Consider the following 26,095-nt stretch of genomic DNA (forward strand, 5'->3'; position numbering starts at 1 on the left):
TTGTTCTAGGCTTATGTGAATATAACTGAGTTGCTACTTGGCACACCGATTTGCTAACATGAGATGTTGGTCGGCCTGCTTTGAACCAGCAGAGCTTCCTTACAGTTCCAGCTTGGTGAACGTTTCTTTGTTAATGCCAGCACCTGGTTGAGACATTTCTGAGGAATGGAAGGGGGTCATAGTAATTTGTGTTTACGAAACAGTTTATCTGGGCCTAATAAAGAAAGCTTCTGCTGTGTGAAGGAGAGAATCAGAAATAGCTACAAAGAGGAACAGGCTAGCTTTAGCAATGAGACATGAGCATCCTTCTTTCAGCTGGAAGTGGGGTTTACTTCCTTACATGGAGGTTAAAAAGCAGAGTTGTCCACAGAGAGGAGCCGAAGGAGATCCTAAGCTACTTATTGAAAGGAGGTGCAAGGAGCCACAGCTAGGTAGCAGCGAAGATGACTAAAGAGCAACAGCAAAAGAACCTCTTGGGCCTCCTCTCATTCAGTGCCTAGATGTTCATTTTGGTTTTGGTATCTCAAAAATTTATAAAAACTCAAAGGATTAATGCACTTTGTGAATGGATTTGTTATTTGTGGATATAAGTTATCCAGGACCATGCAATGGTTGTCTCGCTGCTGCAGTATTGATCTGGAGTTGACTTTAACTTCCAGAATCAATAGTTCAAAAAATAATTTGACCTTTTATCTTGGTGTTAATGAAGAGGCGGGCAACCTTTGGCCCTCCAGATGTTTTGGCCTATGACTCCCATCAGCTCTAGCCAGTGTAGCCAAGGATGGGAATTGTAGGCCAAAATATCTGGAGGGCCACAAGTTGTGTACCCCTGTGGGCAATATATACACTTGTTTATAATGTACTGTTTGTTACAGAAGTTAGTATTTTCTTGGATATCATGTTGTTGTTTTTACTCAGTGCATTATACGCTGAAACTGGAGATGGTTTCCCCCACTAAAAGAAATCAAGCACAAAGTTGTTTGCATAGGTCTGCTGCTGATGCAAGTAGGGTGAATAATCAAGTCGTGTGTAACTCCTATCCACTGAAGAGAATAAACATTCATAGTAAGTCCTATGATCCTTTTTAGGACCAGGTAAGTTAATGCTGTGTAAATTCCTGAGGGGGACAAGACAGCATCAACACTCAAGAATTTCCGTGTGTAATGGGAACCTTCTGTCTTTTTCAAAATTAGACATAAAAGTAGTAACAACAACCTGTTTGTGGATGCAAATGGTCATTTATCAAATAAGAAGTTACTACAGTGTCCATGCAGCTCTTTGGTAAACTGATAATCTGTATCGACATAGAATCATTTTTAGATTGTAAGCCTGTGGGCAGGGACTGTCAAGAAATACTTTTGTAAGCCGCCGTGAGAGCCTTTTTTGGCTGAATGGCGGCATAAAAATCCTTAAATAAATAAATAAATAAAAATCATAGAATAGATGAGCTGGAAGAGGCCTATACGACCATCAAGTCCAACCTTCTGCTCAATGCAGGAATCCACATTAAAGCATGCATGACAGCTGTCCAGCTGCATCTTGAATGCCTCTAGTGTGGGAGAACCCACTACCTCCCTAGGTAATTGATTCCATTGTAGTACTGCTCTAACAGTCAGGAAGCTTTTCCTGATGTCCAGCTGGAATCTGGCTTCCTGTAACTTCAGTCCATTATTCTGTGGCCTGCACTTTGGGATGATCGAGAAGAGATCCAGGCCCTCCTCTTTGTGACAACCTTTCAAGTACTTGAAGAGTGCTATCATGTCTCCCCTCAGTCTTTTCTTCTCAAGGCTAAACATGCCCAGTTCTTTCACTGTCTCCTCATAGGACTTTGTTTCCAGACCCCAGATCATCCTCGTTGCCCAGAACTGGATGCAGTACTCAAGATGATGCCTAACCAGTGCTGAATAGAGGGGAACCAGTACCTTGCGTGATTTGGAAGCTATACTTCTATTAATGCACCCCAAAATAGCATTTGCATTTTTTGCAGCCACATCACTCTGTTGGCTCATATTCAGCTTGTGATCTACAACAATTCCAAGATCCTTCTCACTTGTAGTATTGCTGAGTCAAGTATCCCCCATCTTGTAACTGTGCATTTGGTTTCTTTTTCCTAGGTGTAGAACTTGGCACTTATCTCTATTAAATTTCATTCAGCTGTTTTCAGCCCATCACTCTAGCCTATCAAGATCACTTTGAAGTTTGTTTCTGTCTTCCAGGGTATTAGCTATTCCACCCAATTTTGTGACATCTGCAAATCTGATAAGCATTCCCCTGCACCTCCTATTCCAAATTATTAATAAAAATGTTGAAGACCACTGGGCCCAGGACTTAGCCCTGCGGTACCCCACTCGTTACCTCCCCCACAGTTTGAGAAGGTTCTGTTGATAAACACTCTTGAGAATCTGTAGCCAACTGTGAATCCACCTAATAGTTGTTCCATCTAGCCCACTTTTAACTAGTTTACTGATCAGAATGTCATGGGGCATTTTGTCAAAAGCTTTGCTGAAGTCAAGATATATTATGTCCACAGCATTTCCACAGTAGGGTGTGTCAAATTTTCTGAATGTTTCGATATCATCAAATGAAGTAATTTTCTCCACTGATGATGAAGAAGAAGAAATGTCTGATCCTGAAGATGGAACTGATGAAAGTTATGGAATGTCATTAGAATTGCCAAGTACATCTTCTACTTCAAATTAAAATAAATAGCACAACACATTGGAAATACACAATGTTGCTATGCAGAGCATCAGGTATGGTGTTGGCCTGCATGCCACAGCTGCCATTACCACTGCAGCTTTTATTGATGCTGGCTTAGTTACTGAACAAGACAAGACATTTGTCGTGGATCACAATAAAGTCAAGAGGGCCCAAGAAAAACTTATGAAATCGCTAGATCAAGAATTTGATGAACTATGTAAGAAGAGTACAATTGACTGCATCTTCTTTGATGGACGTCAAGACACAACTAAAGTTATGCTGAAGGCTGATAATTCCGATTGGTGTTTCCGCAGCATCATGAAAGAAGAGCATTATTCTGTATGCTGCGAGCCAGGTGGAAGGTATCTGTACCACTTCACTCCAGAGAAAGATTCAAACATAAAAAAAACCTGCTGAAGTTATTGCTGATAATTTAGTGGATTTCATGAAAAAGAAGAGCATTGATAAAACTCTGCAGGCCATTGGGGGGTGATACCACAAATGTAAGCACTGGTTGTGATGGTGCTATATAAATAAATAATAATAATAAATGCACTTGGTTGAGGTTAAACTTTGCCGCAAGCTCATCTAGTTAGTCTGTGCTCTTCATACCAATGAGCTGCCCCTGCGACACTTGATCACAACACTAGATGGGAAGACCTTATCAAACAACAAATGGACTGGTGTAGTTGGGAAGATGCTAGACAATGCCACAGAACTGGAAATTGATCCTTCATTCACTAAAGTCTCAATTGGAGAGCCTCTCATTTCTCTTAGTCATGGTGTAATAAACAATTTGTCAACAGATCAAGCATATGGGTACAGAATTACACAGGCCATAAGGACAGGAGAACTCCCTATAGATCTCGCCCTTCTTGAAATTGGTCCAGTGTGTCACTTGAGATGGTTAAAGACTGCAAACAGGATTTGCCGTATATGGGTATCAAAACATGGTTTTAAGGGCAAAACACTCCAAAACTTAAGACTGATAGTAGAGTACATTGTTGGTGTGTACTTTCCCTGCTGGTTCCAGATAAAAGTAAAACACTCTTGGGTGGAAGGCCCATGCCATATGTTGTTCCAGCTCCAGCTCCTCAGACTCCAAAAGAAAGCTGTAGTGGATACTCTTTTGCCAACCATCCAGCGTTCAGCATGGTATGCATTCAACGAAATGATCATTCAGACACTCTTGTGCTCCAGTGACAGTAATGAGAGAAAAGCTGGTGTGCAGAAGATGGTTGACTTAAGGATTGGAAATGATGATTTCCTGGGAGATCTTTCTGTACGTCCCAGAAAGACTCCTTCTATTAATCCTGCTGCTACTTCCCTGTTAGAACTCATAGACTGGTCAGAAAATGTATATGAACCTCCTTTGACATGCAAACTGTTGATATCAGAAGTCAAGAAGTTCATTAATGAACCTACGCAAGTTCCAAAGTGGCCCCGTCATGCTCAGTCTGTAGAAAGAATCGTCACAGAGGCAGCAGGCAAAGTATATTCAGCCGAGGAACATGAGGGATATATAAGAGGTCAAGAAGCAAGTTGGAGGTTGATGTCTAAGAATGAATTAAAACAAGACTTAGGGCGTTGCTAGACCTACCGGGTGTTCCGTCGTTGAGGAGCGGTGAAAGCGGCTTTTCCCGTTCAGCCGTGACGCCTCATGCTCCACACCTGCCTTCAATTTGTGGCGGAAGTTTGCGCCGGTTGTGCTGCTGCCGCCGCGAGAACGGTTGCGCAGCCACACCGGCCTGATTGCCGCGGCTTTTTTTTCCGCTCGCTGCACGGTTTGCGCACGTCCGAAAGACCGCAAACTTGCGCAGCCGTTAGCGATGCCGCCGCCGGCCCTGGCGGCCGCAGCGGCGGCAGTGCCAGTGCCAGCTGAAGTGCTGCTGGTGCTGTTGAGGGTCAACATTGATGCGCTCACTTCCTGATGGGGGTCGTGGCGGGTGTCATATGACCCGAGGTCAATCGTCTGCATGGCCACTCTGTGCCTACATCTCCCATCATGCCTCTGAGGTGTCGGCGGCGATGACCGCCTCTGTGCCCTGTGCCCCATCCCAAGGAGCCAACCCACATCTGGCCGTAGCCATGGCAGCAGCCCACAAACAGCTCTGCCCTCTGCCAGCCTGGTACCCACACTAACAGGCAGCGTACAGCACCGCCATTATGCGGCCACGGTAGCTGCCCACCGCAAGGAGTCACCAGCCACTTTTCCGGTCCTCCGGTCCTGCGCAAACTGTCACTGGGGAAATAAAAAAAAAAAGCCGCTCCGCCGCGCTGCCCCAGCTGGCGGACTGCGCGCAAATGGCGGAGGCGGCTTGACCGAAGCCGCTGACCACTCCCCCTTAGCACGCCTTTTCCTGACCAGTGCCGACCGCAGTGACCTCACATCCTCCCACACGTACTCCGAATTACCGCGGGACAGCAGGAAAAGGCGCCCTAAAACTCACTTTTTTAAAGTCGGGAGAAAGAGGCTTCACCGCGGGATAACGGCGGATCCTCGTGAACGTCATCTGGAAGCCTCGACGTGACTGCGGAAGGTAACGCGCGCTAGAGCCTCGTCTAGTAACGCCCTTAATTAAACTTGTTGCATAATTTTTAAAAGGGGTGTTATTACATTTTGTTGTTCTTTCTTTAGAAAGATAGGTTTTATGGCAACTGTATGTTTTACAAAAATAACACAAATAAATAGAAGACAGTAGTTTTTAAATGACTAATATATATATAAGGTGCCTGAAAGCACACAACTACCCAAACCACTAGTGAAGAGAGATGATCAACAAGAAACCCATTTATTATTATACAAAAGTTACAAAAAGGCTGATGTATCCCATAGTTGTTTAACAATAGTGGTGTTGGGTACTATAATACAATAAATCAATAATTGGAATGATATTCCTACTTAAAGACTATACAAGTCTATAATATAGCCCAACAAAATCACACTAACACACTTTAGTATATTTGACACATTTGGCAATAACATCAGTACATAAACATATATTCACAGATATATTGTAAATAAGGTTTGTTCTTATTATATTTTGTTCTTTCCAGCATTGTAAATTGACAGGATTTTGCAATATATTTCCCGTTTTCACGGCTCAAGCTTCATCGGAACAAATGCTACAGAGATAAGATAATATTATTTATATAATCATCACATTCAGTCTAGATATCTCTATACCGCCCATAGCTCCGGCGGTATAAAAATGTAATAAATAAATAAATAAACTACTGCCTCTCCTGGCCATAGCTTGGCCCCAGTAGTATAGGCATTGGTAACCTCAAGATTGGATTACTGCAACACGCTCTATGTGGGGCTGCCCTTGAAGCTGCTCTGGAAGCTGGAGCTAATGCAGAATGCTGCAGCTCGGCTGTTGTCTGGAGCTGCCCCTTTCCAGCTTGTAACTGCCTATTCGCTACTGGGCCAGGTTTAAGGTTCTTGTACTTGTGTACAAAGCCTAAACAACTTGGGACCAGGATACTTGAGAGAGCGCCTTCTCCCCTACCAACCTGCCTGGTCACTGAGGTCATCCAAGGGTCTGCTTCTGGTTGCTCCACATAGATCCATCCTCTGATTGGAGCCCACCAAGGGAAGAGCCTTCAGCATGGTGGCTCCCCTTCTGTGGAATTCCCTGCCTCTGGAGGTCAAGCAGGCTCCAACTTTGTACTCCTTTCGGCTCCTCCTGAAAACATCTTTATTCCAGGAAGCCTTTCCTTAATGTCCAGCCATGAATCACTGTTATTTGCTTCTTTTAAAATGTGTTTTAAGTGTTTTATTCTGTTTTTATTTTCATTTTATCTTGTACACCGCTCTGAAATTTTCAATGGGGAGTGGTATATAAATATTGTAAATAAATAAATAAATAAATAAATATCAGATTAACTGGTCTGTAGTTCCCAAGTGCCTCTTTTTTGCCCTTTTTGAAGTTAGGGACAACATTATCCCTCCTCCAGTCATCTGGCATTTCACCTGTCTTCCACAATTTCGCAAAGATAATATAGGCAGTCATTCTGAGAGTTCTTCTGCCAGCTCCTTTATTACTTTAAGATGCAGTTCATTCGGCCCTGGAGTTTTGAACTCGTTCAAAGAGATTAGGTGTTCATTGACCATTTGTTTATCAATCTCAAGCTGCAATCCTTCCCCTACAGCTTGTACTTTACTTTTCCCAGGGGTGTATGTGTGTGTGTGTGTGCCACAGACCTGCTTTTGAGAGAAGACTGAGCCAAAGTAGGAAATGAGCACTTTGGCCTTTCTTTGTCATCTGTTATCAGTTTGCCATCCTCATTAAGCAGTTGAACCACCATTTCTTTCCTCTGTCATTTACTTTTTGTGTTCCCGAAGAAATTCTTTTGTTGCTTTTAGCATTCCTCGCTAGTCTCCGCTCATTCTCAGCTTTAGCCTTCCTGACACCATTCCTCAACTTCTGTGCAGCCCACTTCCTATATGTGTCCTTTTTTGTTTTCAGGTCATCTTTAAGCTTTTTGTGGAGCCAAATTGTTTTTCCTTGTTGAAATTGTTTGTAATTGTGCCTTTAAAATTTCCTTTTTTAAAAACTCCCAACCATCTTTAACTCCTTTTCTCATTAGGGCCAATTGCCATGGGGCCTTACTTATTATAGTTCTGAGTTTATTAAAATTGTTCCATCTGGCCCACTTTTAGCTAGCTTGTTAGTCACAATAACTTGTTCAAAGAAATTAGGTGTTCTTTGAACGTTTTTTTTATCAATCTCAAGATGTAATCCTGCCCCTTCTGCTGTAATCCTGCCATGGGAATTTACTAATAATTGTTCTGAGTTTATTAAAATTGGCTTTCCTAAAATCCAGAGTACATGTATCGATACACTCAGCTTTTGCTGCCTTTAAAATCAGGAACTCAGATATGACGTGGTCACTTTCCCCCAGAGTTCCAGTAATTGCCACTTTATCCACTAAGTCAGTTTCAAGTTGAGGATAGCCGATCCTCTAGTTCCTTTCTTCACTTTCTGTAGGAAAAAGTTATCAGCCACACATGTCAGGAATTTCTTGGAAGGGACACTTTTGGCAAAATTTGTCTCCCAACAGATATCGGGGTAATTGAAGTCCCCCATTACTACTACATCGCACTGGCAATTTGATTTTCAAATGTTTCATCCTCGTCTTCTCCTTGATTGGGTGGTTGGTAGTAGACTCCAACTACCATGTTCCTTTTGTTCCTTGCGCGATTTATTTTATTCCAGATACTCTTGATGGGGCTCCCAGGCTCATCCTCCTGTATTTCTGTGCAGGGATAAGTATTTTAAATATATAGTGCGACTCCGCCTCTCTTTCTATTTCTTCTGTTCTTTTTGAACAGATTATATCCTTCAATTGCTGTATTCCAGTCATGGAATCATCCCACCAAGTTTCAGTTATACCTATCAAGTTATATTTGCCTTCATTTAATAAGAGTTCAAGTTCGTTCTGTTTGTTTCCCATACTCTGGGCATTAGTATACAGACATCAAAGACCATGTGCTTTATAGCTTCTCTCCTACATTATTGTGGGTACAATTAGAGCTATTCTCTCTGTTACGATGCATAAACCTTTGTCCATTCTTGCCTCAAAGTTTACGTCTGCCTCATGCGTAGGATTCAGTTTAAAGCCTTCCTGATGAAGTTATTCGTGTTGTGGCCAAACACATCTTTCCCAGTCCTTGTGCAGTGCAACTCATCACTTGCCAGCAGTCCATCTTCCAAGAAGCGTAGCCCGTGGTCCCAAAAATGGCAAGGAGAATTTTACTACAACTCAGGTGCAGATGTCATACGTGACCACAGTATCTTTTTATAGTGTGTTGTCCGAACATTGCCTTTAGTGATTGGTTTCTTCCCTTGTTTTCTCTTTTGTTTTCTTTTGTTTTGTTTTACAGACTAAACTTTCTGCTGTGAAGGGGTTTCGACAAATGACAACAAAATTTCTGTGTCGACTTGTAGGCTCAGAAGATGAGTTGACTGATCATAGCATCATCAGTCCTTACACATCTCGTGTCTTGAAACCTTACATCAGGTACAGATCACCAAACTGTTTTATATCAGATTCGTTATTTGTCTTGTTAGATATGTATAGCAATCATCATTGCTACCTGTAGTCCACTAGCAAACAGCTTTGAGAGCCTGACTTGAATCTGAAATGTAGGATAAAAATTAAGTAAATAAATAAACAAACATGTCTGTGTTAAATCTTTTCATAACACTTTATGAAATAGATCACTGTAATCCCCATTTTACAAATGGAGAACTGAAGTTGGCAAAGATGATTCTGCCACAGAGAGGATCCATAGTCATGGACAGATGTATGGGCACCCAGTGTTAAGTGTCCTCTGCAGGGCAGATGTGCAACTTGCCCTTTTGTGTGTGAGACCAAACACATGAAAAGAGGAAGCATGACTTACTTACATTTCCTCTTTCAGTACTACTACTTAATAGTTTATTAGACTGAGATAATTATGTCTGAACTAGGCTCAAGAGTCTTTCTGAAGGTGACTACCCAGAACAAGCATCAGCTTATAACGTGGCAATGACAAGCTCTATAGAAGGCAGTCACTTCTTTCTTGTTTCCCTTGACAGTAGTGATTCTCACCTCTGTATGGCCTACAGGCCTGCAAACCATGGCTACCCACAAAGGTTTATGGGAGAATGGCTTCTTCGTCTTCTAGCAAACTGTTGTTTTTCTGTACTAGTCTGCAACATTCCTCTGTCCATGGGAAGATTAGTCAAAGCACGGTTCCCATGGAGCATACTAATGAGCTTACATTCCAAGGTGGTTCAGTCGAAAACCTGGCCATAACACCCTTGGAAACCCAATTAGTAGGGCTTTTCCATGCCAAAGAGATGTCAAGAAGTGCCTTACCAGTACTTACCAAATGTAAGCTCATTACCAGTAATGCTTTTCTATGCTGAGAATGTAATAACTTGTTAGTAAACCTAGTAATCACTTGCTTAACTTGGCAGCAGTGCCAAGTCCAAGTTATGCTATAATTGTCCTTGCAACCCAGGAGTGGGGAATTGTGCGGAGCTGGGTCAACCCGCATTACCCGGCCACACATCCCACGGTCTCGGCCTCAGCCCGAGACCGCGGAAAAACTGGGGCTAAAGGGGAAGGCGAGATCCCGGGGCAAGGGAGGGATCATCCCTTCCTGATCCCAGGATCCCCTGTGCATCATTTGGCACTACACAATGGAAAAGGACGCTCAGGAATGAACAGTCAATTCCCCAAAGCCATTTCCCCATTCCAGAGATCAAGGAGGGCATGAACAGTATCACCTGACAAGGTAACAGGAAAATCCCCAACAGCTTTTAGGAAACCATTGAGATTCATAACCTGTTAGTCTTAATTGGTCTCCTGCTGCTGCATAGGCTCTGGGCAGTATTCAGCGCTGTCATAGTACTAGCGCTAATGATGTTGCACTAGCATAAATCAACTCTAGTGAAACATCATTATTGCTTTCTAGGCAAAAGGAAGAAGCTGCAATTGCTACCAAATTTTAGTGCTGCGGTTTGCTAGCCTGAAGTATGATTTCTAAGACCTGACAATTGACTGACCTTGCATTCAGCAAGACCAGTACCATAACTGAGATAATCCAGGAGCAATCAACACTTTGTTGCAATACCTTCCTTTATAAAGACTGCTGCCTTCCCTGTCCCCCTGCTATATCTCTTCCCTCTCTTGTTATAATAGCTGCTCCTTGCTATTATATTGTGTTTCATTCTCATTTCTTTCTATTTATTGCCTTATGCCCAGTCTCCATTAACACTTCTAAAAGAGTAGTTCCTAGTTTAATTACAAAAGCAGAGTCAGAATTTCACTCTGTATATTCTGCATGGTGCTGATTCTTAGCTGTCACCGGTGTGTTAAGTAGGGATGGAAAGGAGGGAAACGTTTGAAAGTATCTCTCTTATCTTGGAAATTCTTTAGTTACTACAAGTTAACTAGAGATGTGAAGGGCTGGAAAAAAACCCAGAAAAATTTGAAAAAAAGTCGTCCCCCCCCATTTTTTCCCAAAGTCTTTTTGGTTTTTTTTCTGAAAAAATGAAAAAAATGAAGAAAAAATGGATTATGGAATGTTTTGTTTTAGCATGATGAATAAAATGTTTAAGACAAGGTGTTCAAATGTTTACTTCTCCAAATGATTTCTAAAAACTATGTACAGTATCAGATTATCACAATTTCTGTGTACCAAGGACAAGCAAGAGCAAGATGCATTTCTGCCTCTAGGGGGCAGCACTGCCATTGAGGCAGAGACTGAAACTTATAGTGATAGCTGTAGCTCAGAAAATGTCTGATTAAATTTCATGCATATTCATTGAATCTTGCCCCCCCCTTTTCTCAGTCCTTTTTATGGGAGTGGGTGCTTTATGTCTGCTTGACACTGTGGAGGACTAGCAGAGACATAAATAATTTTGTAACTAATGTTGATGGTTTCCTCTGTTGTTTTTTTAAATTATTTTTTGCCTGCTTCTCATAAACTGGCAAAACCAAAGAGGTTCCTTACAGTTCAGGTGTTCCTAACAGCTCAGGAGCTTGTAGCTCCATTTGTTACAAAAAATAAAATAAAAAAGTAAATCCAATTTGTAATAATGGTTTGAATACACTGTACTTTTAATATACCAAATGTAATAATTTTATTCCAAACCCACTTGGTCTTAATTACATTTTATGTTCCTAAAGTAACAAAGTGACTTTCAATCTGTAAAAAGTGCTAATATTGCATTTCAATTTTCCCAAAAATTTCCATTCCCCCCCCAAAAAAAATCCCTGTAAAAACCTGGTTTTTTCCATGGCTTCAAAATTTCTGGAAATTTTACATCTCTATTTAGTACATATCCCATGACAACATTAATAAAAAAAACCAAATTATTTACTAACAACAACAGAACATAACTCATTATCCACTTTTTCACTGCCCAAGAGACCGTTTTCCTGAACTGCCATAGGGAAAAGGTGCATGGGGGAGGGGGTGAGCTTATTGTAAGTTTATTGTTCTGTGTTGTTAAAAAAACATTTCAAAATATTACTAATTCTAAAAGTAAAGGAGTCTATTATTTAATATCAGTCAGTCCCAAAAGAGTCCCAACTTAATGCCTCAGACCTCTTCCCAATTGTTTCCTGTTTTGATCATTGTTTCTTAGTGGCTTCAGATTTTGGGTCAAAGGTAATTGTAGCAGACCTTGGTCTATGCTTTTTGTTCAGTTGTTCACAGTCATGCTGCAGAATTTCAGGTTTCGGTGCTGTTTCTTCTGTAACTGACTGATTTTTTGGATATTGTTGAACTTGTGGCTCCAAATTAAAAATCTGCATAAGGCAATCCGCTTCCTTCCTAAGTGATGCTGAGAAAAATAATAACCCTGCCTTCAGCACTATAATTTTCATTGGGTGTCTCCATCTATACCTATCAGCCTCGCAATGTTGATCAGCGTAAAACAAAGAGCCCTTCTTTTCTGCAAGGCATAGCCTTGGAATGTTTGCATCTGTGCCCCATCATTTTCTTTTTTCTTTTCTATTTCAGTCTAGCTGCTTCCAATGGGACTCTTTTGTGAGTCTTTAGTTAGTTGGGTTATGATATCTCAGGCCTTGCTCCTGTTAGTAGTTTTCCAAATAAGGTTCTGTTTGCTCCGTCTATGTCAGTTTGCATAAAGACATGTTTTAATCTTGTAAACTGCCTTGAGTCCTAGTACTGGGAAAAAGGTGGATTGTTATTATTATTATTATTTTTATTATTATTAATAATAATAATAATAATACCAAATGAGGGGAAATTGCTTTTAACCAGTCAATAATGTCACATTATCTCCTTCAATAAGCCTCTGATACAAATGTCAGCCCGGCGGCTTCTGTTTTTCTGCTTGACCCAATCTGATTGTTGTTTTTATGCTGTTGTTTTTATGTTTCTGATGTTTTTTAAAATTTTGTATACTTTTTAATGTTTACCATTTTTCACTGTTGTAAACGGCCCAGAGAGCTTCGGCTATGGGGCGGTATATCAATGTAATCAACAAATAAATAAATTACTGTTATGTTCTAGCAATGGCTAATATTGTTTGTCTTTCTTGCAGGCGTGATTATGAGACTAAGCCCCCAAAACTTCAGCTGCTGACTGAGATTCGATCTTACTCACACAAGAATAATCCCAGCTGGACTGCTGAGCCAGAGGCACCCATTGATTATTGTTATGTGCGCCCTAATCACATTCCCACTATTAACTCAATGTGCCATGAGTTCTTCTGGCCAGGTAGGATTTACTAGATGGTCTATCTCAGGGTTCGGCAACTTCAGGGGGGCTGTTTCTAGACTCTAGATCAGGGGTGGGCAACTTGTGGTCCTCCCGATGTTTTGGCCTACAACTCCCAAAATCCCTTACCATCAGCTGTGCTAGCCGATAGGAGTTGTAGGCCAAAACATCTGGAGGTCCACAAGTTGCCCGTCTCTCTATTCTAGGTGGACAAGGGAAAGGATGAATACACATTACATGTTAGTAGATGTATTAGAACTCTGAAGCCATTTTCTTATTCTTGATTTATTTATTAATTAAAAGCAGCTTTTGAAGGGGGGAAGCAGTGGGAATGTGTGTGTGTGTGCCTAAGCCCACAGCTTCTCCATTCCAAATTGTTCCCTAGCTGCTTTGCTCTGTGGGGTTCAAACCAAAGGTATACATGCATTTTGAAGGGGGAAAGTGGATGGGTGAGGGAAATAGGGAAATAATAGTGATGGGGAGGAAAGGGGATGAGCATCATGAAGCTGCTTTTAAAATACAAAAGCAAAATAAAAGCTCTTGGGATTCTAATTTATGCATTTGTGCATAATGTGTACTTAGCCTTTCTGCATATAATAAAAGTATAAGTACAAATAGGGATTGTGTCTTAAACTAGTGTTTACCTTGTTTGTTTATTTTAGAGTGACCTATAGATTGTTTAACAGGAATCCTGTTTAATGTCTTCCATTTTATAGTTAAAGAGCCCATGCCAAGGTATTTACTTCATGAGGAATAATGAATTCAGCTAATTAAATATCATAAGGAACATGGCTGAAACTAGTGCCTTAGAGCAGGAGTGGCACCAGTTGTAGCCATGTTCCTTATGCTGTAAATATTTGGACCCATTACCCCTGTTCAGTGAGGTCAAGGGTTAAGGCTAGACATGGTCAGTGAGGCTGGGCAATTTTTTTTTTTTGGTTAATATTTTTATTTTCTACATTAATTAAACATACAGCATTACAATAATAAAAGAAAAGAAACATCAAACCACTGCTACATACACATTGAATAAACGTTGAGTACATATATGTTGAATAGATATTACCTATAAATTATCATACTACAACATAATCGTTCTTAACATAAAAGTGCACCCCCCACCTCGGGATCTATTCCTGATTCCAAAATCTTATCGTTTCTTCTACTGGCGGTATCCCACTTCCCTTGGTAAACACAAATATTAGGAACTGTTTCCAGATTCCTTCAAACTCATTTATTTTAGTTATGCCTTTTCTCCACTTAATATTACAAGTCAGTTTATCATTAATAGCTATATCCCATACTTCTTTATACCATTCTTCAATAAAGTATTCCCCTTGAATCTTCCAGTTCCTAGCTACCATCAATCGTGCTGCAGTCAACAAACTCGATATCAGCTCTTTAGTTTCTTTTCCACATTTTAAATCTTCAAATAGTGATAGTAATACAATCTTTGGTGTTTGTTCTATTTTAATTCCCACTATTTCTTCGATTTCTAAAAACACCATCTTCCAAAGTCTTTGTACATATTTGCATTCCCACCACATATGTAAATACGTTCCTTTTTCCCCACATCCTCTCCAACAATTTGCTGAATGCTGATCATTTATCTTATTCAATCTTATCGGGGTTAGGTACCACCTCCACAAAATTTTAAAATAATTCTCCTTTATTCTCACTGACATACTTCTCAACACTCTTTGTTTCCATAGTCCCTCCCATCTCTGTCGCCCTATTTGCACCTTCAAATCTGTCTCCCATACCATTTTCCCTGAGCTTTCCCTTAACTCCTTTTCTAACAATATTTTATATATTTCGCTCATTAACCCTTTTAAAACTATACTACCTCCTTTACCTTTTTCCTAATTTACTATTAACTCTTCAAACTTCGTCATCTTTCTGCAATCTCTGTTGTCTTTAATCCACTTTTTATTCCATTGTTCTAATTGCCCATACTCTAACCAAGATATTTTTTCTCCTTTAACAATTTTTCCATATCTTCTCGTTTTTATATCTCTTAACCAATCTTTTAATTTCATTTTATTTTTCTCTTTTAATATTTTAGACAATCTACCCTTCAGATCCTCTGGGAAATTCTTTAACATAATTACCGGTGATAAGGGAGAGTTGCTTGGAAGCAACCTCCCTTTAAATTTACTCCAAATTTACTCCTAACCCTACAACTCCGTTGGAGTCTACTTTGCACATGCTCGACGTTAGAAGAGCACTTGCCTTCTACAAGTCTCGAACTTTGACTTTATTTATAAGATGGTTCATAATTTTAGAATTGATGTGCATTGTTCCATTTAAGTACCTTGGGAATTGTTATGGTCTGAGTTGGGGCTAGCCCCATGTAAAGCAGTCAGACTGGATAGTTTAAGGTGCAGAAAGGTGATCTCTGTGTAGTGGAGATCACTATGTAACATAATGGTCCCCATTACTTTTTTCAGAGGTGTTAGAAAGGGGATAAGCTTCAACAAAGTTGAAAAGATTGGACAGTGGATTTATAAAAACTATTCCCCAGCAGATACTGCTTGTTTCATCAATCTTATAAGCAACTACTGAGATGTTTAGGAAGTGGCAGCTGCCCACCCCCCAAAACCCTTTCTGTGGCAAATAATTATGTCATTGGCCATTTTAGAGGTGTAAAACTTTTGTAGGCTGTCTAGCTAGTAGAACTTCTTGTACTTCATGACGTAAGTATTTGACATGGGCTCTTGAACAAACACACACAGACTTCCTCTCTGCAATAGTCTCCTCTGCTCAAAGTATAAACTGAGAGGGGGAAACAGTGAGAGCTAGCACTCTGAGCACATTTTGAATCTCTTTTTTTTAATTTGCCACAAATATGCCACATAGGAACTTTACAATATCATTTGTAGATCCTCATTGTAAATATTTTCACCTTTTGACATTAGTATTTGAATTTGCTGTAATACTAAGCATTTGTTATCAGGTTTAAGGCTGCATTGCACTACCATCTTTTAGAAACCTGTGTACTGAGTATAGAGAGCCAAATAGATAAAAGAATAATATGCTATTGGTTTAAGGTACAACAGATGGATAATACTAGGCTACCTAAAAAAAGTTTGATAGAACTATGTAATGGATTACCAATTAAAAATTGGGTACATCATGCTGCTCAACTTACCATCAGATATGGATTTTCACTAACTGAACTTAAAAGCTTCCCACCAGATATACAGAAAACCACCATCAAGAGAATTATAAGGGAAGTTGTCACTCAAAAGCACCTAAACTTTGCTTATATATCCCCATGCGCACCATTATATTTTAAACTCAAAGAGGCTTGTGAATGTGCAGATTACTTTAACAATTTAACATTTGTACAACTTTGGAAATCTTTCACAGAGTTAAGGCTAAATATGATGGATACTGCCTATAGAGATGGGAGACGCAGGGGCGTCCCAATAAATGAGCGTACTTGCATTTGTGGTCGCCCTGAGCCACAGGACCTTGTCCATTATGTTTTGCACTGTCCACTATACAATGACCCAAGGGAACGATTTGTGACACCCTTGATCAAAAATTGTCCTTCCCAGAGCCCATTGGATGTGATTTTTTACCTCCTAATGGATATGGATAAATATGTGACTTGGCGTGTAGCTCTGTTTGCCACAGCTGCCAAAAAGATCAGAAAGAAATACATAGCAGAGATAGCCGTCAATTGTAAAGGAGTTGATTGCATTTGACCATATCTGATTTACATCATATCACTTATGGATCAACGATGACACACTATTTTATACTATTTTATATTTTTAAATTTTGTATATCAAGTGTTATATGAATTATGTCTATATGCATATGTTTCACTTCTGTAAATTCTTTGTCTTTCCATATTTGTTGCTGAATGTACGGCGTGTTGTTTGTTTTATGCAAAGGCCATTGGCCAAAAGCAATAAACTTGACTGATTGACATAGCACTGGCTCCAATGAAATCCTGTACTCTAATAGAGTCAGTTTTAATTCTCTGTCAGGACTTTGAGTAATTTTAACAAGTTAAATAATCTTATTTTTTCTGTGGGTTTTGGGATTCCCGCCCCGCCCCCTTTGGAATTCTAATTTTCTATGAGATTTGGCCTGCACTTTGTTTTGAAGTAAGACCTACTGAACTTGGTGGGATTAGCAAATAAATGTGCATCACATTGGGTTTTTAGGGCTAACCCTACTCATGTTTAGCCAAATAAGTTCTACAAGTCCCAGCATCCTCCAGTCAGCCATTCTGGGAGTTGTAGGAGCTATTTCTGTCTAAACATGCGTAGGATTGTGCCCTTAATTACCTGTAATAATGTACACCTTTGATAGGAACATCTCAGTGTACTTCTTACAGGAGTACCCACAATTGTGTAGTGGTGTTTTGAGTCTATTTGATGTTACAAACTGGTCCTCCTGGTAATGTTAAATTGTAGTAATGAGATTCTGCTATATGCCCCATCTTGGTGAATTTCTGTCACATGTATCATTTAGATTACTTGTGTACATTGTTCATTGGGGCTGCTTTTCTCATCCCACAGGGATTGACCTGTCAGAATGCCTGCAGTATCCAGACTTCAGTGTTGTTGTTCTTTACAAAAAAGTCATAATTGCTTTTGGTTTTATGGTGCCAGATGTTAAATACAATGAAGCATACATCTCATTTCTGTTTGTTCACCCCGAGTGGAGACGATCAGGGATTGCCACCTTCATGATTTATCATCTGATTCAGGTAGTTTGAAAGTAATCTATTCTCTTGATAAGCATGGTCTGTACATTTACTTTAAGTACAAATGCAAATAGGGCAGATTTGCTCAAGTGAATTTATATTGCTTGTGTACAACATTTTTCAATTGGTTTTTATCTATAATGCTTTGTAGATTCATTGAGAAGGGAGAAACTCCACTTGCAAAATACAAAGCATTGGCAGTGTTTGTACTTAAGCTACAGCCGCCTACTTACCACAATAGCAGCACAATCTTAAATCCTGAAGGACTCTTATACTTCAGTTTGTTGTACTAAGAAAATTGATCAAGCATTGTTTGTTTATCTATATTATATTTGCCAGTTTCTCAGTGGTAAAGCACATGCTTTGCAGACAGAAGGACCCTGTCATCCATTTTAAAACATCGCAAGTTGTCATTGCACAATCTGCTTGAAATTCTGGAGAGCTGCTTCCAATAAATGTAGATAAAGCTGAGCAAGGGAGCTTCATCTGGGTGCAAGTAGTGATGTTTGTCTATCTGATAGCCACTATATTTGATAAGTGATTTATAAGAAACAGTAGTTGAATAATTGCAGTTCTTTACAGAAGGAAGCTGCATTAGTGACTTGCAGTTCATTCTTTCCTTCTCTTGCAATGTGGTTATTTCAGACCTGAGCTTCTTATCATGTGTAAAATCTATGAGACCTGCTTCCCACATTACAGTAGGAGATCACTGCTTCTTACCCTGTCTCTGAAATGGCAGAACTGGTCTTTCCACTCCCATAAAATGTTTTTCCTCTCCTCATTTCCTTCAACTGTGACACAACTCTTGTTTCCTTTTGACAGACTTGCATGGGCAAAGATGCAACCCTTCATGTCTCTGCAAGTAATTCTGCAATGCTGCTGTACCAAAAGCTTGGATTTAAAACGGAAGAGTACATTTTAGATTTCTACGATAAATACTACCCTTTGGACAGTAAAGAATGTAAGCATGCATTCTTTCTAAGGTTGCGACGATGATATATTGATTTGCTGGGAGTTCCATGGGAAAACTACTCCCTGAAAGTAAAGCTGCCATGACAGAAGACAGAAATACAAAAACTCATTTTACTGTAAGGATGCGCTTGGTTCCCTATTCTTTGTGAAGAAGCATTTTGATAAGCTGGTTGCTGTTACTCCAAACTATAAAATAGCAAATGATAACACAGTTGTAGCGTTCATTTTCTTTATGGAATGTTCTAAAATGCTTGAATCAGTTCTTCCAGATTTATTAGACGGAAACATATTTCCCTTCTCATATATCAAAAGTCAGATTTATTTTTATTTATTTATTTATTACACTTATATACCGCTCCCACAGCCAGGGCTCTCTGGGCGGTTTACAGAAATTAGAGGTATATACATCAAAAGGTTTTATTTGGGGACTTGAGCATATTTGAAAGGCTTTTGAAGGACAATGTACAAATCCTGGGAACTGAAGTTTATAGGATTTGTGGTGAAATAACGTAATACAAATATTTTTTTTCATGATAATAGGATAAGATTTAAAATATGTGATTTAGGCTGCAGTCCTAGGCTCCATATACATTTGGTACATGTCCCTTGTGCTGGTGCTGTAAAGCTGATGTGATATTATCAGCTTCCCTTGCTTTTCAAATGAGGCCCTGAATTTTCAAATCAGATTCACTGCAACAGCAGCTGGCCCATCTATATATAAGCAGGCACAGTTGAAAGGGAACCAACTCTCTGACTGCAAGGAGCCCCAGTGATGAAGCGTCTTAGCCCGTGACAAAGTGTCAGCAAACAGGTGAGTTAAGCAACTGTGTGCAGGGCCAGTGCCAGACTATTTTGCACCCTAAGCAAGGCGAGCTACTTGCACACACACACCCCAAAATTGCCAACTTCGATTTTTAAGAACACATGTTTTGTAGAAAAAATAAAAAGCACAAAACTTGAAACTGCTAAATTTATTTTAAATAGCAAGAACAAGTAATAAGTAATAATTTTTTGATTATCCTTCGCAAATCCAGCGGGGGGGGGCACCCACCATCTCGCATGGAGCCTGGAGGCACCCGGAGTAGTGCAAATGGGGTGCAGAAGCACCGCTTACTTAGCCCCTTCCATGCCAGCACGTGGACATATTGGAGGACACAAGAATTTCCCCCCTCCTTTTGGCGGTGGTGGTGGTGGTAGCTGTTGCTACTACCGCCAATGCTGCAGTTTTTCTGGTCCGAAGCAGGAGCTGCCTACAAAGCCGCCCACACACAGCCGCAACTTGGAGCCACCACTGCAGCCGCCTTTCCGTGGTAAATCTGGTGGTGTGGGAGTCAAGTCCACGCCAAAGGCTCAGCATCAAGGCACGCAGAGAGAAAGAGATGAAAGGAGGAGGAGGAGTGTGGGGATGGACAGACAGAAGGTCCAAGGGACGGACGCAGAAAGCCATCAAGGTGGACAGGCACCATCGGGTGCTTTTGCACTCTCAACTCCCTTTCTCTCCAGATCTCTCTCTCTCTCTCATCCCGCCAAGAGGCAAGAAGAATGTGCCGCCAGCCAGCAGCAAAGCTAGGAAGGCCTTGGGTCCATGCCCCATGATCACACACAGTGCAAGATTTTATAGGGGGTCCAGAGGACAGCATCTTCCACTTGTATTACTCCCGTGTTTTACCACCTCTCCTGTCATTTTTTGCTCTCCAGAAAAAATCCATTAAGGGAAAAAGATGGAATAGGTGTGCCAAGCCTTTTGATTCTTAGCGCTCAAGGCCCTCTTCCTGGAAGTACACCTAGGCGACAATCCTATACTCAGTTACCTGGGAGTAAGAAAGCGCCATTGTACTCACTGGGGCTTACTTCTGAGTAGACATGAGTATGATTGCCCTTAGTCTAGCTCAACCAGGATTATTTATTTTTAAATGAAGGAAATATATATGACAAACACCCACTCACTCATAAATAATGCCTCAGAGCAGTCACCACCACGCTTCCCTCCCCCACCACTCGCAATTATTTTTCTTAGAATCCAGTTACTCCATTTCCTTTTGTTTCAGAATTATTAACGTGAAAAAAAAATATACAGCTCTCCAGGAAATGTGCTAGATGCAAGTCAGGAAACACTAAGAATTCAAATCCCTTTCATGATAGCATTCTCCTTTCTTAATGCTGCAGGGTCTGTCTTCAGTACCAGAGCAACCTGTGTGCAGCAGCTCTTGCCTAGTCCAGTGTCCTCCAGATGTGTTGGACTACAACTCCCATACTCCTCAGCCAGCATGGGCAATTTGCTCAGGCTTGTGGGATTTGTAGTGCAACACATCTGAAGGGGGTAGTTTGGGGAAGGCTGCAATACCTCCTCTCTCTTTTTCTCACCCCACCCCCATGTCCCGCATCAGAAGTGTTCAGTGTCAGGCTATGCTGCTGCTGCTTGGGCTTCGTAGGAAAAGTGACTGCAGCTATTGCTTCAACCGGACATTCTTGCCCAGCTCTTTCAAACAGGGCTGTGGATCTGTGGATTTGCCCAGAAACGGGCGGTCTGCAGCGTTTTGGTCCCTAGAGAGACTAACAGAGCCCTAGAGATCCTGGCTGGCGGCAGGAAGGGGGGGCAGGCGCGCTTCTAGATCAGTAGCTAAAACTCGAACCCTGGCAGCTCTTCTCGAGGCTGAACGTAAACGTCTTACCCCTCAGCTGCAGTTACCTTTGAGCCGTTGCTGCTGCTGCTGCCATTACAAATGGCGCAGTCAGCCGGTGGGCGGCTGTGCCACTCGGCCAGGCTGTGCCAATTCCAGGTGTCCCACGGCGGCACATGGCAGCCACTGCCAATCTCCTCAGCCGCAAAGCATCTGCGCCAGCCGGGAAGAGCCCATAGCGGTGCTGGAAGCGGGTGATGGCTTGCAAGTCCCAGAGGCTGCAGACCAGGCAGCCATGCTGTGCCCTTCTGAGGTCTGCGTCCTAGGCAGCTGCCTTGTTGGCCTAATGGTAGCGCCAGCCCTGACTCTGTAACTAATAACTTACCTCCAGGAATCATTTATAATTCATGAACAGCTGCTGAAGCCAAAAACAAGGCCACAGCAAAGGGAGCAAGATCCCAGAGGGGTTTACAAACTTACAGTAGAGCAGGAATCCAGCAAGAATTTACAGCTCTTGCTATAAGTTTTCTGAGGGGTTGAAAAGAATCCCAGCTACATATTTTAACTAATCCCATGATTATAATTCATAGCTCTATATTGACAGGAGCTACTGAACAGGACTAAATAGTGGAAGAGTCTGTTTATAAACAGAAACAAGTGCAAGCTAGCTTCAGTTTAGGCTTAGGTTCTGAGCCAAGTGACAAAGTGCTAGCAAACTGGCCAGTTAAGCAACTGTGCAAACTTAGCAGCAAGGCAAGGAAGCCAGGGTAGTAAACTCTTCCTTCCCTACTCACAGTAAGGGTGTGTTGGGATGACACAATAGCCAACCCTGCCCTTATAGTCCACTCCACAGATAGGTATTTGCATGTCATGCTTGGACAACATGCTAATCACTCATCTGTGGAGTAGGCTATAAGGGCAGGGCTGCCTATCCCTTTCCCCCGCCCCCACTGAATGGCGCTGTTGGTTCCCCCTTACCATGGTATCCCTCCACCTGGCATCCTGTCCATTTGTTTCGGGGCTGAGCGTGGGAAGAGCTGGTTTCCCTGCACTCAGCCCTGAAGCAAATGCGGATGGTCACTGGTGGGGATGGTATGGCTGCGCAGCATGTGCATCCCCATTAGTTCTTCTTCGTGGTCTCTGTGCATCACACAAAATGGGCTCTGCGCCTGCGCGGAGTCTCGATCGGGAAAACACTTCTATAGCTGAGGCGTTTTTGGCGGGAACCCCTCCCCCATGCGCCGAGTGCGCATGCGCAAGCTGAGGGGTTCCCACCCTGAAGCTCAGTTCTCTTTCGACTGCCATTGTGGTGACCTCGTTGGGAAACTCTCCGTAGGAAATAAAATTGTAAGAGGCGTTTTATTCTTCTTCTCTTCTTTCTATCCTTCTCGTATTTCTACTTTATTATTATCCTCCTTATTTTACAATTTTTTCTTTCCTATTTTTCGTAATAAGCGAAAGTGCCCGAAGGGGCGCATGGCCCTCAAGGCCCCTTTTAGGAAGTGTACGAAGTGTGGAAGTAAACTTCCCCCCTTAGACGGACACTCTTTGTGCCTTTTGTGCTTGGGTGAAGCTCACATCGTCGAGACCTGTCGTTTTTGCCAAGACTTTTCCAAGCAAACACGATGACACAGGTCAGATAGGCTAAAAGCGTTGCTTTGGAGTAAAGCCTTACAATCAGTCGAAAAACCCTCGACGTCCAGTACTATGGAGCCTGTCGAAGCTTCCCCAAAATCTCCCTTATTGGCTCAGGCACAACAACAGCCAGAGATACCTGTGACGCCTGGGAGAAGTGTTACGCTTTCTATTGCCAAACGATTAGCAAAGAAAGCTTAAAAGTCAAAGCATACTGCCTCAAAACCGGAGGAGCGCAAGAAAAAGAGAAATAAAAAATCTCTTAAAAAGAGTGTGCCGAACCCTACTCGGCCATCTTCTCCTCCTCCGATGACTAATATACCGATGTCGACGGTCGATGCCGTACAATCTCCATCGACATCGAGGAATAATCCTTTGCCTCAAACTTCGGCGGCCGAAACTTCGGCTTCGATGCCGATACTGGCACAACCTCTACCACCTCCACCACCGCCGCCGCTACTATTGTCGCCTATACCGACACTAAGACCACAGTCGGCACATGGCCCGAGGTTGACATCAACGTCTGAAGGGGAAATAAGAGATATCTCCTCAACCCCTATACTGCCTGGACAGGCGCGACCTGAGGGCAGACGTTATAGACACGACTCTCCAGATTCCATGCTTTCTGGTCACTCGGGGAGAGGTCATTACTACTATGACAGACCACCACCATCGAGAGACAGATCCCGTTCACCACACCATGAGAGATGGGAACGGAATGCTTACAGAGACCAATACTTCGGTCGAGACATGTATTACCAAAAACCTTATGAGGGACAATGGGGATATTCTCCCCAAACCTATTACCCCCAACTACCTTATTACAGGGGACATCCACAATCTGAACCTGTAGTGAGACCTTCAGCTACAATGCCTAACCCTCAATCTAGTCTGGTCGATGCCAGCACACAACCAATGCAACCGCCCGCAACGCTACCTCCCAGTATGCAGGCGTCGCAATAACAACAACCAGAACCACTCATTCACATGCCGGTTCCTAGAGTGAATTCTCCATCGTCACCCCACGACGACTATGAGTCTGATTCTTCATCTTCGTCATCGGCACGACCATCCATTGCGTCCCCAGATATAGAGGTGGCTCCACAAGGGGGCACCTCTCCATCAGAGGACTTGGGCCATTTTTCTGACCAAATTATTAGAATGGCTCAGGCGTTAGGTCTACAGGTCGAACAATCCGCATCCACTATACAGGATCCAGTCTTCGACTCCATCTCGTCCGATACCTCTAAACCAGTGGCCATCCCAATGCTACCGGCCTTGTTGGAAACTATTAAACAGTCTTGGAAGTCACCTTCGACAGCCCCGCCAATTTCCAAAAGGTTGGAAGGGATGTACAAGGTCCAGAACTCAGATGTCCAATTCCTGTTTGAGCATCCGCCTCCGAACTCCATCATCGTCAAGGCAGCTCAGGGCAAAAGCAGGCACCAGCATTCCTCACCTGTGGATAAAGAGGGACATCGTTTAGACCTCCTTGCTCGCAGGTTATATACCTCCTCATCTTTAGGCTTAAAAATCACAAATTACCAAGCAGCAATGTCTGGTTACCAATTGCTACTCTGGGACAAGATGGGAAAATTGATGGAACACTTACCTGAAGATAAAAAGCAATTGGCTAGACTCTTCCATTCCGAAGCATCACAGCTGTCTCGTCAGCAAATACATACCTCCAAACACCAGGTTGACTGTATAGCAAAGACCCTGACAGGAACCATAGCACTCCGTCGACATGCCTGGCTCCGCTCGGCGGGCCTTTCTCAGGAGGCTCGCTCTAGAACAAAGGACTTACCATTCGACAGCATCGGGCTTTTCAATGCCGACACCGACAACTCGCTCGATACCGTACAAAAGGCGAGAACAACAGCTCACCGTATGGAGTTCAACCAACCCCAGCAACAATTCCAACGACGCTGGGCCCGACCACGTTCCTCATATTATGCCAATAGACAACAATACCAGCAGGTTCAACCTCGTCAACAGCCACAACAGCAACCACGAGCTTTTCAGCCACGTAAGCAATTCTCAAGTTACAGAGGCAGAGCCACTTCTCGGAGGAGCGACGCAGGTTTTAAACGGCGTCTTTGATTTTCTACCTACACCTGTAAATAATCCTACCATTTTCTTTGATGATAGACTCTCCCACTATTACCATCAATGGGAGACTATCACTACCGACACATGGGTCCTCTCTATAATTCAAAGAGGATACCGTATAGAATTTAAAACCCTCCCTCTTCTTGGTAATTTAAAGGTTACACCACCTACAATACCCTTACTCCAGGAGGTCGACATGCTCCTTAGCAAAGGCGCCATCGAACCTGTTCCATGGAGTCAACTTCAAAAGGGTTTCTACTCTAGGTACTTTACCATACCGAAAAGAGACGGAGGACTTCGTCCTATTTTGGATTTACGTTTTCTATATTTATATATCACAACCAAAAAGTTTAGAATGGTTTCTTTGACTTCTATTATCCCACTATTACTTAAAGGGCAATGGTTTGCATCCATTGATCTTCGCGATGCGTATTTCCACATCGCGATGGAGGGCACATACCGAAGATATTTACGTTTTATAATTGGCCATAACATCTACCAATACAGAACTCTCCCTTTTGGCCTTTCCACGGCCCTGAGGGTCTTTTCAAAATGTATGTCTACAGTCTGTGCCCACCTTCATCTCAAGGGAGTAGAAGTCTATCCCTATCTTGATGATTGGCTTATTGTAGCACCAACAAAACAACAATTACAAAATTCGATACAAATTACTTGCAATCTATTATGTAAATTAGGCCTCTATATCAACTATGAAAAATCCCAATTAAACCCCTCACAGGTCATCCAGTTCATTGGGGGGATCCTCGACTCCGTAGCCGCTCGAGCCTTCTTACCAGCCACTCGGTGCGCACACATCATCCATCTGGCTCAGACTTTTCGACGTCGATCCCACATTTCGGCTTTCAAAGTACAACTACTACTAGGCCTTATGGCCTCCACTACTGCAGTGGTTCAATATGCCCTCTTGAAAATGCGACCACTTCAATCCTGGCTCCTGAAACATTTCAACCCTCAAAAAGACTCAAAAAATCTCTTACTGTACCAACCGGTGACAGTAAAGGACTCTCTTATATGGTGGACGGTAACCGACCATTTAACACAAGGAATCCCCTTCAGTCA

General features: G+C 42.1%; 1 protein-coding gene across 2 annotated transcripts in view; it reads left to right on the forward strand.

The window, feature by feature from the left end:
- The window catches only part of KAT14 (lysine acetyltransferase 14), a 75,310-nt gene extending 56,456 nt beyond the window's left edge, over window positions 1-18,854 (forward strand). For both annotated transcript variants that reach the window (XM_063130042.1, XM_063130041.1), the window contains exons 7-10: window positions 8,591-8,727; window positions 12,774-12,949; window positions 17,488-17,678; window positions 18,498-18,854. In XM_063130042.1, coding sequence (XP_062986112.1) covers window positions 8,591-8,727; window positions 12,774-12,949; window positions 17,488-17,678; window positions 18,498-18,671 — 678 coding nt within the window. In that variant the 3' untranslated portion in view covers window positions 18,672-18,854. The remainder of the gene's footprint in view (window positions 1-8,590; window positions 8,728-12,773; window positions 12,950-17,487; window positions 17,679-18,497) is intronic.
- The last annotated feature ends 7,241 nt before the right edge of the window (window positions 18,855-26,095 follow it).

This window comes from Elgaria multicarinata, chromosome 7 (genome assembly GCF_023053635.1).
Source record: "Elgaria multicarinata webbii isolate HBS135686 ecotype San Diego chromosome 7, rElgMul1.1.pri, whole genome shotgun sequence".
In the NCBI taxonomy this organism is placed as follows: Eukaryota; Metazoa; Chordata; class Lepidosauria; order Squamata; family Anguidae; genus Elgaria; species Elgaria multicarinata.